Raw genomic sequence first — 12404 nt, forward strand, 5'->3', positions numbered from 1 at the left:
AAAAAAAAAAAAAAAAAGAAATAGAAATACCATTTGACCCAGCAATCCCATTACCGGGTATATACCCAAAGGATTATAAAACATTCTATTACAAAGACACAGCACATGTATGTTCACTGAGGCACTGTTTACAATAGCAAAGACTTGGAACCAACCCAAATGCCCATTAATGATAGACTGGAAAGAAAATTCGACTAGTCTCTTTCCATCATTCATTTCCCATTTATTCGTCTTCCCACAGTTTGGTGGCCCTCAAGATGCAAAGTCCTTTTTCTTCGTCTTGTCACTTCTCTAAAATTGTATTGTTCTTTGTTGAAGGTGGCTATACAGGCAGGGAGTTCTAAGCCACTTCTTTGAGAATTACTTATTTTCTAGGTGTCTCCTACATACACCTGAGAGGTACATATTAATTGACTTCTGTTTTTCTCTTATTAATCTGCCTTGGGTTACAGGAGCCCTAGCTGAGAACTTAGAAGGGTAGAGGGATAATTATTTTTTCCTCTCTTACAATATCCATCCAAGGAACCACTCACCCAGGTCAAGATAGAGAACAGGAGATTTCTTTGTTCTTCTTCCTCCCAGGCAGTAATCATCCCACCCAAGGGAAACCACGATTCTGATTTCTATAACCAATTCATTTGCGTATTATTGAACTTTATATAAATGGAACCATTTGTTTGATTTATTTTAATCAATAATAATGTCTGTGAAATTATTCCATGTTGTTTGGGTATCAGTCATTTAAAAAATTGTTATTGCTGTATAGTATTTAACTATATAACTATGCTATAATTTGTTTATTTATTCGTCTATTGATTGATGTATTTAGGTTGTTACCAGCCCTTGGCTACGCATGGGAGGAAAAGTAATTTTTTTCTCAACGTTCATAAGTTCTTAGCTGGAACAGACTCCTGTAACCCAAGACAGATTAAAAGACAAAACCAAGCAGATGTTTATTAACATGTCTATTTCGTATGTACATGGGAGAGGTCCAGGAATTAAATAATTCCCAGAGGGGTAGCTTTGAATTCCAGCTTCAATACACCTTCAACAATAAAGAGTAAATTTTTAGAGAAGTAGCAAGACAATGGAAAAAGATTTTGAGTCTCCAGGGGCAACGACTTGTGGGAAGACAAATCAATGTCATCTTTAGCAATGACGCTATCCTTCCTGGTAGTGAGATAAGGGACACTTTTGTAAATTTATGTCCTGCTTTTATGCAAATAGGGAGAGGGTGGGGAACTTTTCTTGTACCCACTTATTCTCAATTGCTTTTGGCTCAAAATAATCCTTATGCCAAGGTGGCATATTTTGGGGTGTGTATGCTGCTATCCTCCAATGTAGATGTCAAAACGTATTGAACTGAGTATTTCACTGCATGCATTTATTATATGTAAGCTACACCTCAACATACAATTTAAAATAATCATTTGCAAATATCTAGCGTGCTATGTGGTTGCTATTTTGATGCTGTATAATCCAAAGTCCCTCCACACCTGAATTTCATAAGGTTTCATCGTATGTGCAGTAATGTTGTTTTCCGCATTCCTGTCCAGAAAATCATTTGACTCCCGAGGACACAGATTTGGTGCCACAGAGGCTGCTGGACAACCAGGCAGAGCAAGAATACGAGGCTGGTATTGGTTTGCAAAGGTAACCCAAAGAGCGTGGTCCCCAGGGAGAGGGCTGGTTCTGTTGAAACACTGCCGGCATCCTCACGACAAGGAACACGTGCTCTGATAGCATTAGCTATGAAGGGGGCCTTATCTTCCCACTGGTCTCCATTATGCATATGAAAATATGTTCCCGGGCCGGGCGCGGTGGCTCACGCCTGTAATTCCAACACTTTGGGAGGCCCAGGCGGGTGGATCACGAGGTCAAGAGATCGAGACCATCCTGGTCAACATGGTGAAACCCCTCTCTATTAAAAATACAAAAAATTAGCTGGGCATGGTGGTGCGTGCCTGTAATCCCAGCTACTCAGGAGGCTGAGGCAGGAGAATTGCCTGAACCCAGGAGGCGGAGGTTGCGGTGAGCCGAGATCGCGCCATTGCACTCCAGCCTGGGTAACAAGAGCGAAACTCTGCCTCAAAGAAAATATGTTCCCCTAGGGAAAAAATACTTCATGGAGCTACAGTAAATATTTTTGAGAGCAAGTCAAGATGGAGCCCGGCACCCTGCGTTGAGCAGTAGGACTCCAAGGACAGAAATTGCTCCACTCTGGGGCCTCATCTCTGTAAATCTCTTGGAGGCAGGAACTCCATTTCTTCAGCTCACATACCACCAAGGGAGGAAGTCCTTTGGTGTTAACAAGTTAATGAATTTAAGCCCAATTATCTGTAAATCAGCAGAGGTGGCACCGCCAGCCACCTGCAGAACGTGTGCAAGTAACAAATATTTGCTGAGTGAATTCGGGGAGCTCTGTGTGTAGTATCTCATGGAACTGGACTCAGTGTTATCCAGTGCCAGCAGGCATCACCAGAGGATACAGGAGGTACTGGGGCAGAGATGGCCACATGTGAGATGCCTGGTTTAATTAAGAAAACACTGTCTGGGTATGGTGGCTCACGCCTGTAATCCTAGCACTTTGGGAGGCCTAGGTGGGTGGATCACCTGAGGTCAGTAGTTCAAAACCAACCTGACCATTGTGGTGAAACCCCATCTTTAAAAAAACGAAAAACAAAAAACAAACAAAAAACACACACAAAGTCAAGCTTCCGTTAGTTAACCACGCTAAAACCAAAACTTTACAGTTAATACACAGTGGTGTTGATCTTGGCAGCTGCATATCTGTTGGCTGTTTCCTTTTGTCCAGCACTCCTTGAGGAAACAGAGAGATAGGGAGGCTAAACTATGGCATCTTTTAAGTCTAGGGTTCTTCGTCAGGGCCACCCCCCTTGCCTTCACCCACCCCTTCCCCGCTGCAAGCCCTGGTGACCTTCTGCGCTGTTAACTGATTCACATCTGTGGGTTAATGGATAACTGGGCCCAAATTTATTAATTCATTAATACTTAAAACATATGCTCAATGGTATATTTTGTTTCTAATCTTTCCCATTGAGGAATTGTGGGTGTGGGTGTGGAGACAGAGATTTAAAAGATAAATACACGTATGGACAGACATATATGTCAACGAGGAAGCCTTGACATCAACTGGCAGGTGAATGGAAGGGCAGAGAGCACCGAGTTTAGGTCTCAGAGCCCACACAAAGCTTCATCTTTGCCTAGCGTGTTCCTTTGGAGCGTCGTCTTTTCTCCCTGGGCTTGAAGACCCTACTGAATCGTAAAGGAGACGGCCCAGATCCTCTCCAGGGCTCCCTCCAGTTCTGATGTTCTCCTTTGGGCCAGGGCATCTGTGATCACCAGGCCCCCTGGGCTCTTCCTGAAGGAAATGCACAAACGGCACCTTGCATTAGAAAATGCCCCAAGTGGTAGGCTTTGCTCTCACCCTGATGCAGCTCTCCCTTGAATGTCAAAGCCAGCTGGGCTGGCAAAGGTCCCTTCCTACTTCGTCCTGTGAAATGTTGGAGGAAGAGGGGCCTGGGTCTCTTTGTCCCAAACTTCTTCCATGAAGGACCAATCCCATCTGCTTGCAGGGTCAAGTAAAGCTGACCAAGAGCAATGGGAGCATTCAGGACATGAATAATAATTTATCTCAACTCTCAATGTGCAGCTTCTGGTGGAAGCCAAGGTACACCCCATGGTAGCCAAATTCAAGGTCATCAGAGTGGAGGATGCATGACGCGATATGGCCCCCTCCAGTCTCCTACTCACTTCCACACATCTGGGACTCTCATCCTCTGCCCACCACCTTGTCTTCTCTTTCTCCTACTTTCCCAGGTTTCTCTGGCCATTGTTCCCAAGTTTCTTTTTCTTTCTTTCTTTTTTTTTTTTTTTGAGACAGAGTTTCGCTCCATCGCCAGGCGCCAGGCTGTAGTGCAGTGGCGCAATCTTGGCTCACTGCAACCTCCGCCTCCTGAGTTCAAGCAATTCTCTTGCCTCAGCCTCCCAAGTGGCTGGGACTACAGGTGCGTGCCACCACACCCGGCTAATTTTTGTATTTTTAGTAGAGACGGGGTTTCACCATGTTGACCAGGATGGTCTCGATCTCTTGACCTCATGATCCACCCCCCTCAGCCTCCCAAAGTGCTGGGATGACAGATGTGAGCCACCGTGCCAGGCGTTCCCAAGTTTCTTATCTTGAGTAGGGTTTTAACATTTCCTTACTGCCCCTCCTCTGCGGCAGTGCCGTACTTTCTGTGAACAAGGCTGAAAACCTGCCTCAGGACTAATCTGCCTTCCCCATTCCTTGGCCAAGGCTGGGGTGACTCACATTTGTCCCTCCACATGCCCCTCTTATGTATTTCTTTCCTCCATGGAACCAGTAGCTTTCAGCAAAGATTGAACTCCTCTACGACGCTCTGAGACTTTTCAGGGGATTTTTGAGGATTCAAAGTCGAGAGTGGCAAGAATATCCAAGAGCCACATGGATTTTCCCAGCTGGGAAGCTGATGTAAAATCTTTATTTCGCTTTTCCTCAGGGACCAGGATGACACTTTTCTGTGTGAAGATGTGGAGCTACAAGATGATCTGTCCCCCGAAGAAAAAATATTTTTGAGAGAATTTCCCAGAATGAGAGAAGATCTAAAAGGGAGCATTGACGAGCTCCGTGCCCTCGCAGAGGATATTGACAAAACCCACAAGAAATTCACCAAGACTAAGTTGGTGGCCAACTCCACTGCTGTCGTCTCTGGGGTGGTGAGCCTCCTGGGTTTAGCCCTTGCCCCAGCGACAGGAGGAGGAAGCCTGCTCCTCTCCGCCGCTGGTCAAGGTTTGGGGGCAGCAGCTACGGTCACCAGCATTGTGAGCGATAGGCTGGAGCACTCCCAAAATAGGAAAGCCCAAGCTCAGGCTGAAGACATACTGCCGACCCATGACCAGGAGGAGAGGGAAGCTGAGGAAGAGAGGGCAGACTATGTCGGGGCCACTGTAAAGATTATCGCTAACGTTATCAACACCGTGAGGAACACCAGAAAAAACGTCCGTGCATTTCAGAAAGTCAGAGCCGACCCACGCTTGGCCAATGCCGCCAAGCGTCTTCTGACCACTGGCAGAGTCTACTCCCGGAGCACCGAACAGGCGCAAAAGGTCTTTGCAGGGACAACGCTGGCAATGACCAAAAATGCTCGCATGCTGGGAGGTACGATGGCCGCCTTCTCCCTTGGCTTTGACTTGGCCGCTTTCTCAAAAGAATGGAAGCACCTGAAGGAAGGAGCCAGGACAAAGTTCGCGGAAGAGTTGAGAGCCAAGGCCTCGGAGCTGGAGAGGGACCTCACAGAACTCACCCAGTGCTACCAGAACTTGCAGCAGAAAGTGAGGTAAAGGGCAAGAGGGGTGGGGACCTGTAAAACCAAGGCTTACTGGAAGGAGTTAAGGGAGCATGTGTGGATATGTGTGTGTCTGTGTGTGTGTCTGTGTGTATGTCATGTTTACATGAATGCTTCTCAGGACATGGGGACACCATGGCCTTGGATGTCCAAATAATATCAAGTACATCTTGGAGATGAGGGTGCCTGTCCTGGACACACGTGGGCATGCCTTCTGTTTCTCCCTCAACACTTCTTAAGGCCCATGTGCTGGCAAAAGGGTCTTCCCAGTTTGTTTGTTTGGTTGCTTTGAGACAGGGTCTCTGTCACCCAGGCTGGAGTGCAGTGGCGTAATCTCGGCTCACTGCGGCCTCCGCCTCCTGAGTGCAAGCAGTTCTCTTGCCTCAGCCTCCCAAGTAGCAGGGATTACAGGCACACACCACCACGCCCTGCTTTTTTTTTTTTTTTTTCGCATTTTTAGTAGAGACAGGGTTTCACCATGTTGGCCCCTTTGGTCTTGAATTCCTGACCTTAAGTGATCCACCCACCTTGGCCTCCCAAAGTGCTGGGATTATACGCGTGAGCCACTGTGCCCAGCCAAGTCTTCCCAGTTTTAACAAAGAAGACACTGAACCACAGGGGGAGTTAGGAACTAACTTGTCTTCTCCTTCTAATTCGTATGTTGAAGTTCTAAACCAAAATGTGGCTGTATTTAGAGATGGAGCCTTTGGGAGGTAATTAGGGTTGAATAAGGCCATCAGGGTGAGGTCCTAATGCAATGGAATTGACCTCCTTATAAGAGGAGGAGGACATACAAGAGGGCCTCCCCACCCCTACTGCACAGCCACGCTGAAGAAAGGCCATCTGAGGACACAGCAAGAAGGCGGCAGTCTGCAAGGCAGAAGAAGAGAGCCCTCACCAGGAAGTAAATGAGTCAGCAGTGCAATCTGGGGCTTCCAGCCTCTAGAACTGTGAAACAATACATTTCGTGGTGTAAGCAACCCAATAGTAGTTTGTTACTATTTTATGATAGCCACCAAAAATGACTAAGCCAGGGAGGTTATGTCACTTGCCAAGTGTCTTTTTTTTTTTAAGACGGGGTTTCACCATGTTGGTCAGGCTAGTCTTGAACCTCAGATGATCCCCCCGCCTTGGCCTCCAAAGTGTTTGGATTATAGGCGTGAGCCACCACGCCCGGCCTTACAGTCATGTATCTCTTGGTGATGAGGTCACATTCTGAGAAATTTGTCATCAGGCAATTGCATTGTTGTGTGATTATCACAGAGTGTACTTATACACACCTAGATGGCATAGTCTACTACACGCCTAGGCTATATGGGAGAGCCTATTGCTCCCAGGCTACACACCTGGACAGCATGTGACTACTGAATGCTGCAAGCAATTGCAACACAAAGGGAAGTATTTGTGTATCTAAACATACGTAAACAGAAATAGGAAAGTAAAAATACAGCACAAAAGATAAGAATTGGCTCTCCTGTGTAGGGCACTTACTGTGAATGGAGCTTGCAGGGCTGAAAGTTGTTTCAGAAGAGTCAGCGAGTGGTGAGTGAATGTGAAGGGCTGGGACATTATTGTATATTACCATAGGCTTTATAAATACAGCACACTTAAGGTACCCTAAATAAATTTTTAAAAAAATTCTGGCTGGGCGTGGTGGCTCACACCCGTAATCCAAGCACTTCAGAGGCCAAGGCGGGCGGATCACCTGAAGTCGGGAGTTCAAGACCAGCCTGACCAACATGGTGAAACCCCGTCTTTAAAAAAAAAAAAAGAAAAAGAAAAAAAAATCTATCTAGGTATGGTGTTTTGAGCAACTTTTAATTATTTTCCTGTTCTGCAATATGAGTTAATCTTCTCTGATTGATATAGATTCTAGTAAAGGGTATCTGGGACAATTGCCTTCCTTCCGGAGAAACTTCCCTTAATCAAATAAGAGAACTTCTAAGAAAGCCCCTCACTTGTGCTTTGGAAGGGAAGGGAAGTGGACAGGAGCGGATCAGAGAGACACCTTGGTTCTCTTATTTCTGAGGCCCTTCAGTCTCCTTTATTCAAAGCACCTGGCATGCCAAAGCACCCTATTTTAGGGTATCCTTTTCTGAGCCCCAAACACTATCACGTTGGGGATGTCAACTATGAAAGGAAAATATCTTGGAGCTTCAGAATAAGGAAAATTCAAGCTGGAAAGTGCTTAGGGCAAACCTGCCTCCCAATCTATTCAAAGTTATCCCCCTGCTCACTGAGACAGATACATATGTGATTGCCACCTTTGGAAAGGCTAATCAGAAACTCAAAAGAATGCCACCCTTTGTATCTCACCTGCAGGTGACCTAGAAGCTCCCTTCCTGGCTTCCAGTCTTCTTATCATCACTTCAAGTTGTCCCGCCTTTCCAAACTGAACCAATGTACTTCTTACATATATTGATTGATGCCTTATGTCTCCCTAAAATGTATAAAACCAAACTATGCCCCGACCACCTTGGCCACATGTCGTCAGGACTTCCTGACGCAGTGTCACAGGCGTGTCCTCAACCTTGGCAAAATAAACTTTCTAAATTAATTGACACCTGTCTCGTATTTTCTGGGATCGCATTTTGGAAACCATGAATGGATTCTGAGTGGAGATGCCCCCGACCCTTGACAAATCCATCAGTGCTTGGTGCCAGCATGAGCTAACTTTATGGCTCAAACCAATAGGACAATTTGTTGAAGTCTGAGAGGATTCCCTCCAGAAAATCCCTGATTTCTTAAAATCTGGTAGAGATCTAAAGTTTATTTTGCTGTACGACTCCTCTTTTTTTGGAGTTTTACTTGCTCCCAACAAGGAAGGCAAGTTTTCCTGCTTCCATGATGATGGAAGACAGGTGATTTTAATGGAGTTTGAACTCGCTTCCAGTGGGTTTTTTTTTTTTTTCTTCCGGCTTCTAGGATGGTGGAGGGCAGTCTACAGCCTGAGACCCATCACTTTCGGACCCTAGACCCAAACTAGGTAAGAAACTGTTTTGGGATTCTGTCTTGCAAATTATTTTTAAATGACTAAATTTAGCATTTAACAACCAGCTGGTGTTCATTTCTGCCTACACTTAGAGCACTCAGAAATTGTATACTTTGTGTGATCCTTGTTAGTTTTGCTTAACTGTTTTGTTGTTTGCTTCTGTCTTGGTCAAATCCAAAGGGGAACCCTAAATTATGGGGAACGAGACCTCTGAAGTGGGAGGAAAACAGCCGGCTTAAAAAAAAAAAAAAGAAAATATTTTTAATTTTAATTACTATAGGGGTTCTATTTGCATAACAAGGCCACCTTTTGGAGCCAGACCAAACTGAAAGACCAGTGGCTGAAAGAGCAAATGCTGAAATGGCAACATTTTGTCCTAGCTGAGATACGGTAATAAGATTTTTTACAAAGTTTTTTAAGGAGCTCAATGGTGAAAAGTCTGCTTAATTAAAGCTCTAACATCCAAGACGTGTGTGCGCATTTTGTGTTTGAAAAGCCTGCACGTTTTTGTTTTTTGTTTGTTTTTCTCTTTTAAGACCTTGTCTTTTTTTGTAGCAAGTTTTTTTTTTTTCCTTTACTTCTCAGTTGACTGAATTGTGTTTTCACCAGATTTTCTGACTAACACAGTTATTGCAGCAGAGGTTACTCTTGGGTTAAGGAAGAATGTAGTTTAATTTTACGTTTAATTTGGCTCAAAGAAAAGTAAAAGCATCCCCCTCTGCCACCACCAGACTTTTTCTTTCTGTACCTTGTAATGTAAATTTGGCTATTTGATTTTCACCTGGGTTGCTTCCTGTAATGTGCAAATTTAAGGCTATTTGGCTGACACCTGCCTAATGTTGTAAAACAGGTTATCAAGAATCTGGAAGTCTAAGATAGGGAAAAAAGGGGAGGGGCTTTAGAAATAAATGCACTTTATTGGCATGCCTAATATGTCCTTATATGTATCTATGTGTTGTGTACACAATATTTTAGTACTGAAAATACATGAAAGAGCTCTAATTGGCTTAAAGAAAAATAAACATGCTTAAATCAGATAGAAAAGATTAGTCAAATGCTTTTCAAGTTTCTGTAACTTAAGTGAAATCTTTAATAAATAAACTAGCTTTAAAATTGTTGGTAAAGTAACACTAGAAATGTCTTAGGAATTTCTGGCATACTTTTTGTTTGCCTTATATTTGTCAAGCAATTTTATACTTACCCCTGACAAATGCCGTAAAGTGTCAACGTTTGGCATAGGGATTATAAAACTACAAACCCAGCCCAAAACAGAATTCTCTTTGCTGGTATAATTTTTAATAAATTGATATGGGTTTCATGAACATAACTGCACCTTGAATTTAGTAAGATTACCATAACTTCTAATCCTATGGCCTTAGGCAGTTAGTCCAGAGGCAAGAAGGTGGTTTGTTTTGGAAAAGGGCTGTTGTCATTGTTTCAAAGCTGAACTATAAACTAGGCTCCTCCCAAAGTTCCTTTGGCCTGTGCCCAGGACAAGGACCGCTTGGAGGTTAAGAGCAAGGTGGAGTCAGTTAGGTTAAATCGTTTTTCACTGTCTCAGTTGTAATTTTGCAATAGTGGTTTCATAACTTTAAATCATGACTATCAGAGTTTTCAGAAATAATCTAGATAAACAATTAAAATGAAATAATTATGTAATGGGATAAATACAGACAAACTGGTCATAATTTAGAATATAAAGTCACATTAAATTAAATAAAAGAGAATTCATTATTTGGGTGTTTTAAAATAAATATATCTTGTAGGAAAACAGTCTTGCTTAAAAAAAAAGTGTGTCCTTTTTTTAAAAAAAAAAAAAAAAGCTGAACGAGATTTGCCTAATTAAAAACTTATTTAAAAGTTATGTATAAAACAAGGTAAAAGGAACCAGGAAATAAGAGAGATGTAAGAAAGCTACAGAAATAAAGGGTTTTTTTTGGTAAGAAAGCATAAAGAAACAATTTTATATGAGAAAGAANAAAAAAAAAAAAAAAAAAAAAAGACATGAGTAAAGTTATAAAAATAAAGAATTTTTTCAAGGTTAAAAAGCTTAAATAAGGTTTTATTACGAATTGGCGCTGGGCGCGGTGGCTCACGCCTGTAATCCCAGTACTTTGGGAGGCCAAGGCGGGTGGATCACGAGGTCAAGAGATCGAGACCATCCTGGTCAAAACGGTGAAACCCCGTCTCTACTAAAAATACAAAAAATCAGCTGGGCAAGGTGGCACATGCCTGTAATCCCAGCTACTCAGGAGGCTGAGGCAGGAGAATTGCCTGAACGCAGGATACGGAGGTTGCGGTGAGCTGAGATTGCGCCATTGCACTCCAGCCTGGGTAACAAGAGCGAAACTCCGTCTCAAAAAAAAAAAAAAGAATTGGGTTTGACATCAGTAATGCACTAATGCAACTGTGTGACATTTGGCATATTTGGTATAAAAGTGATACAGGGAGCATCATCAAATATGAAATGGTGTTTGGCTTTCTTTGGGGCATAGTTGTATAAATGTTACTGGTATGTGTTCCAAAATTATTTTTGAAATCTCCTATAATTGTAATATGACTTAGATATGTTATTAATAATTATAACTGTTACATAAAATCATTGTATGCCACAGAGGTAACTATAAGGCTGGTTGCCTTGCCAGGAGGCCGGACACACCCACCTCTGCACCCAGCACCAGGCTCTACACTCGGCATCTAGCTCTGCTGCATGGCTCCCTTGGAAGGCTCCGGCTAATGCAACCCTGGCTGGCTCTTGCACCAGAAAACCCACCCAACAACCCATCAACCAACCAATAGTGGCCCGCCCCGTCTCAATCCCGCTCCCCTGGACCCAATCAGAGCACCCAGCTGTTGCTTGTTCCTCCTAGCCATATAAACCCATGCCCCAGGAAGACAGTGCGGCTTCTCTGGCCCCCTTTCCATGGGACCAGAGAACCTCACCAGGGCACTGAATAAACATGGCATTTAATTTCCTTACACTGGCTTCAGTTTCCTCATTTTAAACTTGGCAGTAACTCTTACAGTAACCAAATTTCTTAGTCAAATCATATTTTTGACTGTGGCTGTCCTAAGATGTTTTGTCAATACAAAAATTGTCTTAATTCTCTTTAAAAGATGGTTTATAATCAACTATAAAACTCTAACAGGTGTTCTTGAGTGCAGGGTTATGATAACTTTGGAAAATATGATATCAGAATAGACAGGAAAACTTTCAGAACTCTCGTGGAAACCTGAAATGTTCATAGCTATCAAACATAACAGGAGTTAACTGCATAGATTAAACTAATAGAAGTCTGAAGTGATCTTTTTTTTTTTTTTTAACTTTGCTTAAAATGTTGCTGATCCTTTGTATGGTTTTTCAGAGACAAGGAAACTTTTCTTTTGAGCTAGTTACAGCTTTTTAACAATTGAGTAAAGTATACTTCTGTGAACAAAATTTGAAGCATATTTGTTGCTCTTTACCTGATTTCTCCAGAATTTGAAAACTAGTTGTGAGTATTCTTAACTTATAGCAGTATCGTTATTTGCATAAGTGCAATTAGAATATATTTTCTTTGTAACAGTGCACAGTTGAAAAAACTGGTTATTTTACGAAGGCTTTGGCTGGATTCGTGTTCTTTCCTACAAGGAATCCAACTTGACTTGTAGGGCCAATAAAAGTCCCTTGGGAAAACCGGCTTGTGCCTGTGATCCCAGCACTTTGGGAGGCCAAGGCAGGTGGATCACCTGAGGTTGGGAGTTTGAGACCAGCCTGACAAACATGGGGAAACACATCTATACTAAGAATGCAAAATTAGCCAGGCGTGGTGACACATGTCTATAATCCCAGCTACTCGGGAGGCTGAAGCAGGAGAACTGCTTGAACCCAGGAGGTGGAGGTTGTGGTGAGCCAAGATCATACCATTGCACTCCAACCTGGGCAACAAGAGTGAAACTCCATCTGAGAAAAAAAAAAAAATACACATTTCTGGACACCATCCACACAGTTTCTGAGTCAGTAGGTGTAGGATGTGCCAAGAATT

General features: G+C 43.1%; 1 protein-coding gene across 7 annotated transcripts in view; it reads left to right on the top strand.

Moving 5' to 3' along the window:
* Positions 1-12404, top strand: part of LOC108286323 (apolipoprotein L6-like) — a 34190-nt gene that overhangs the window by 9984 nt on the left and 11802 nt on the right. For 2 of the 7 annotated variants that reach the window (XM_017504030.2, XM_037729773.1), the window contains exons 4-6: positions 1557-1653; positions 4542-5378; positions 8313-8373. In XM_017504030.2, coding sequence (XP_017359519.2) covers positions 1557-1653; positions 4542-5378; positions 8313-8373 — 995 coding nt within the window. Of the gene's footprint in view, positions 1-1556; positions 1654-4541; positions 6175-7709; positions 7949-8312; positions 8374-12404 lie in introns of those variants that run through there. The other 5 variants (XM_017504033.2, XM_037729774.1, XM_017504036.2 and 2 more) reach the window with 4 other exon arrangements.

The sequence above is a fragment of the Cebus imitator genome, unplaced genomic scaffold (assembly GCF_001604975.1).
Source record: "Cebus imitator isolate Cc_AM_T3 unplaced genomic scaffold, Cebus_imitator-1.0 Scaffold317, whole genome shotgun sequence".
Classification (NCBI taxonomy): domain Eukaryota; kingdom Metazoa; phylum Chordata; class Mammalia; order Primates; family Cebidae; genus Cebus; species Cebus imitator.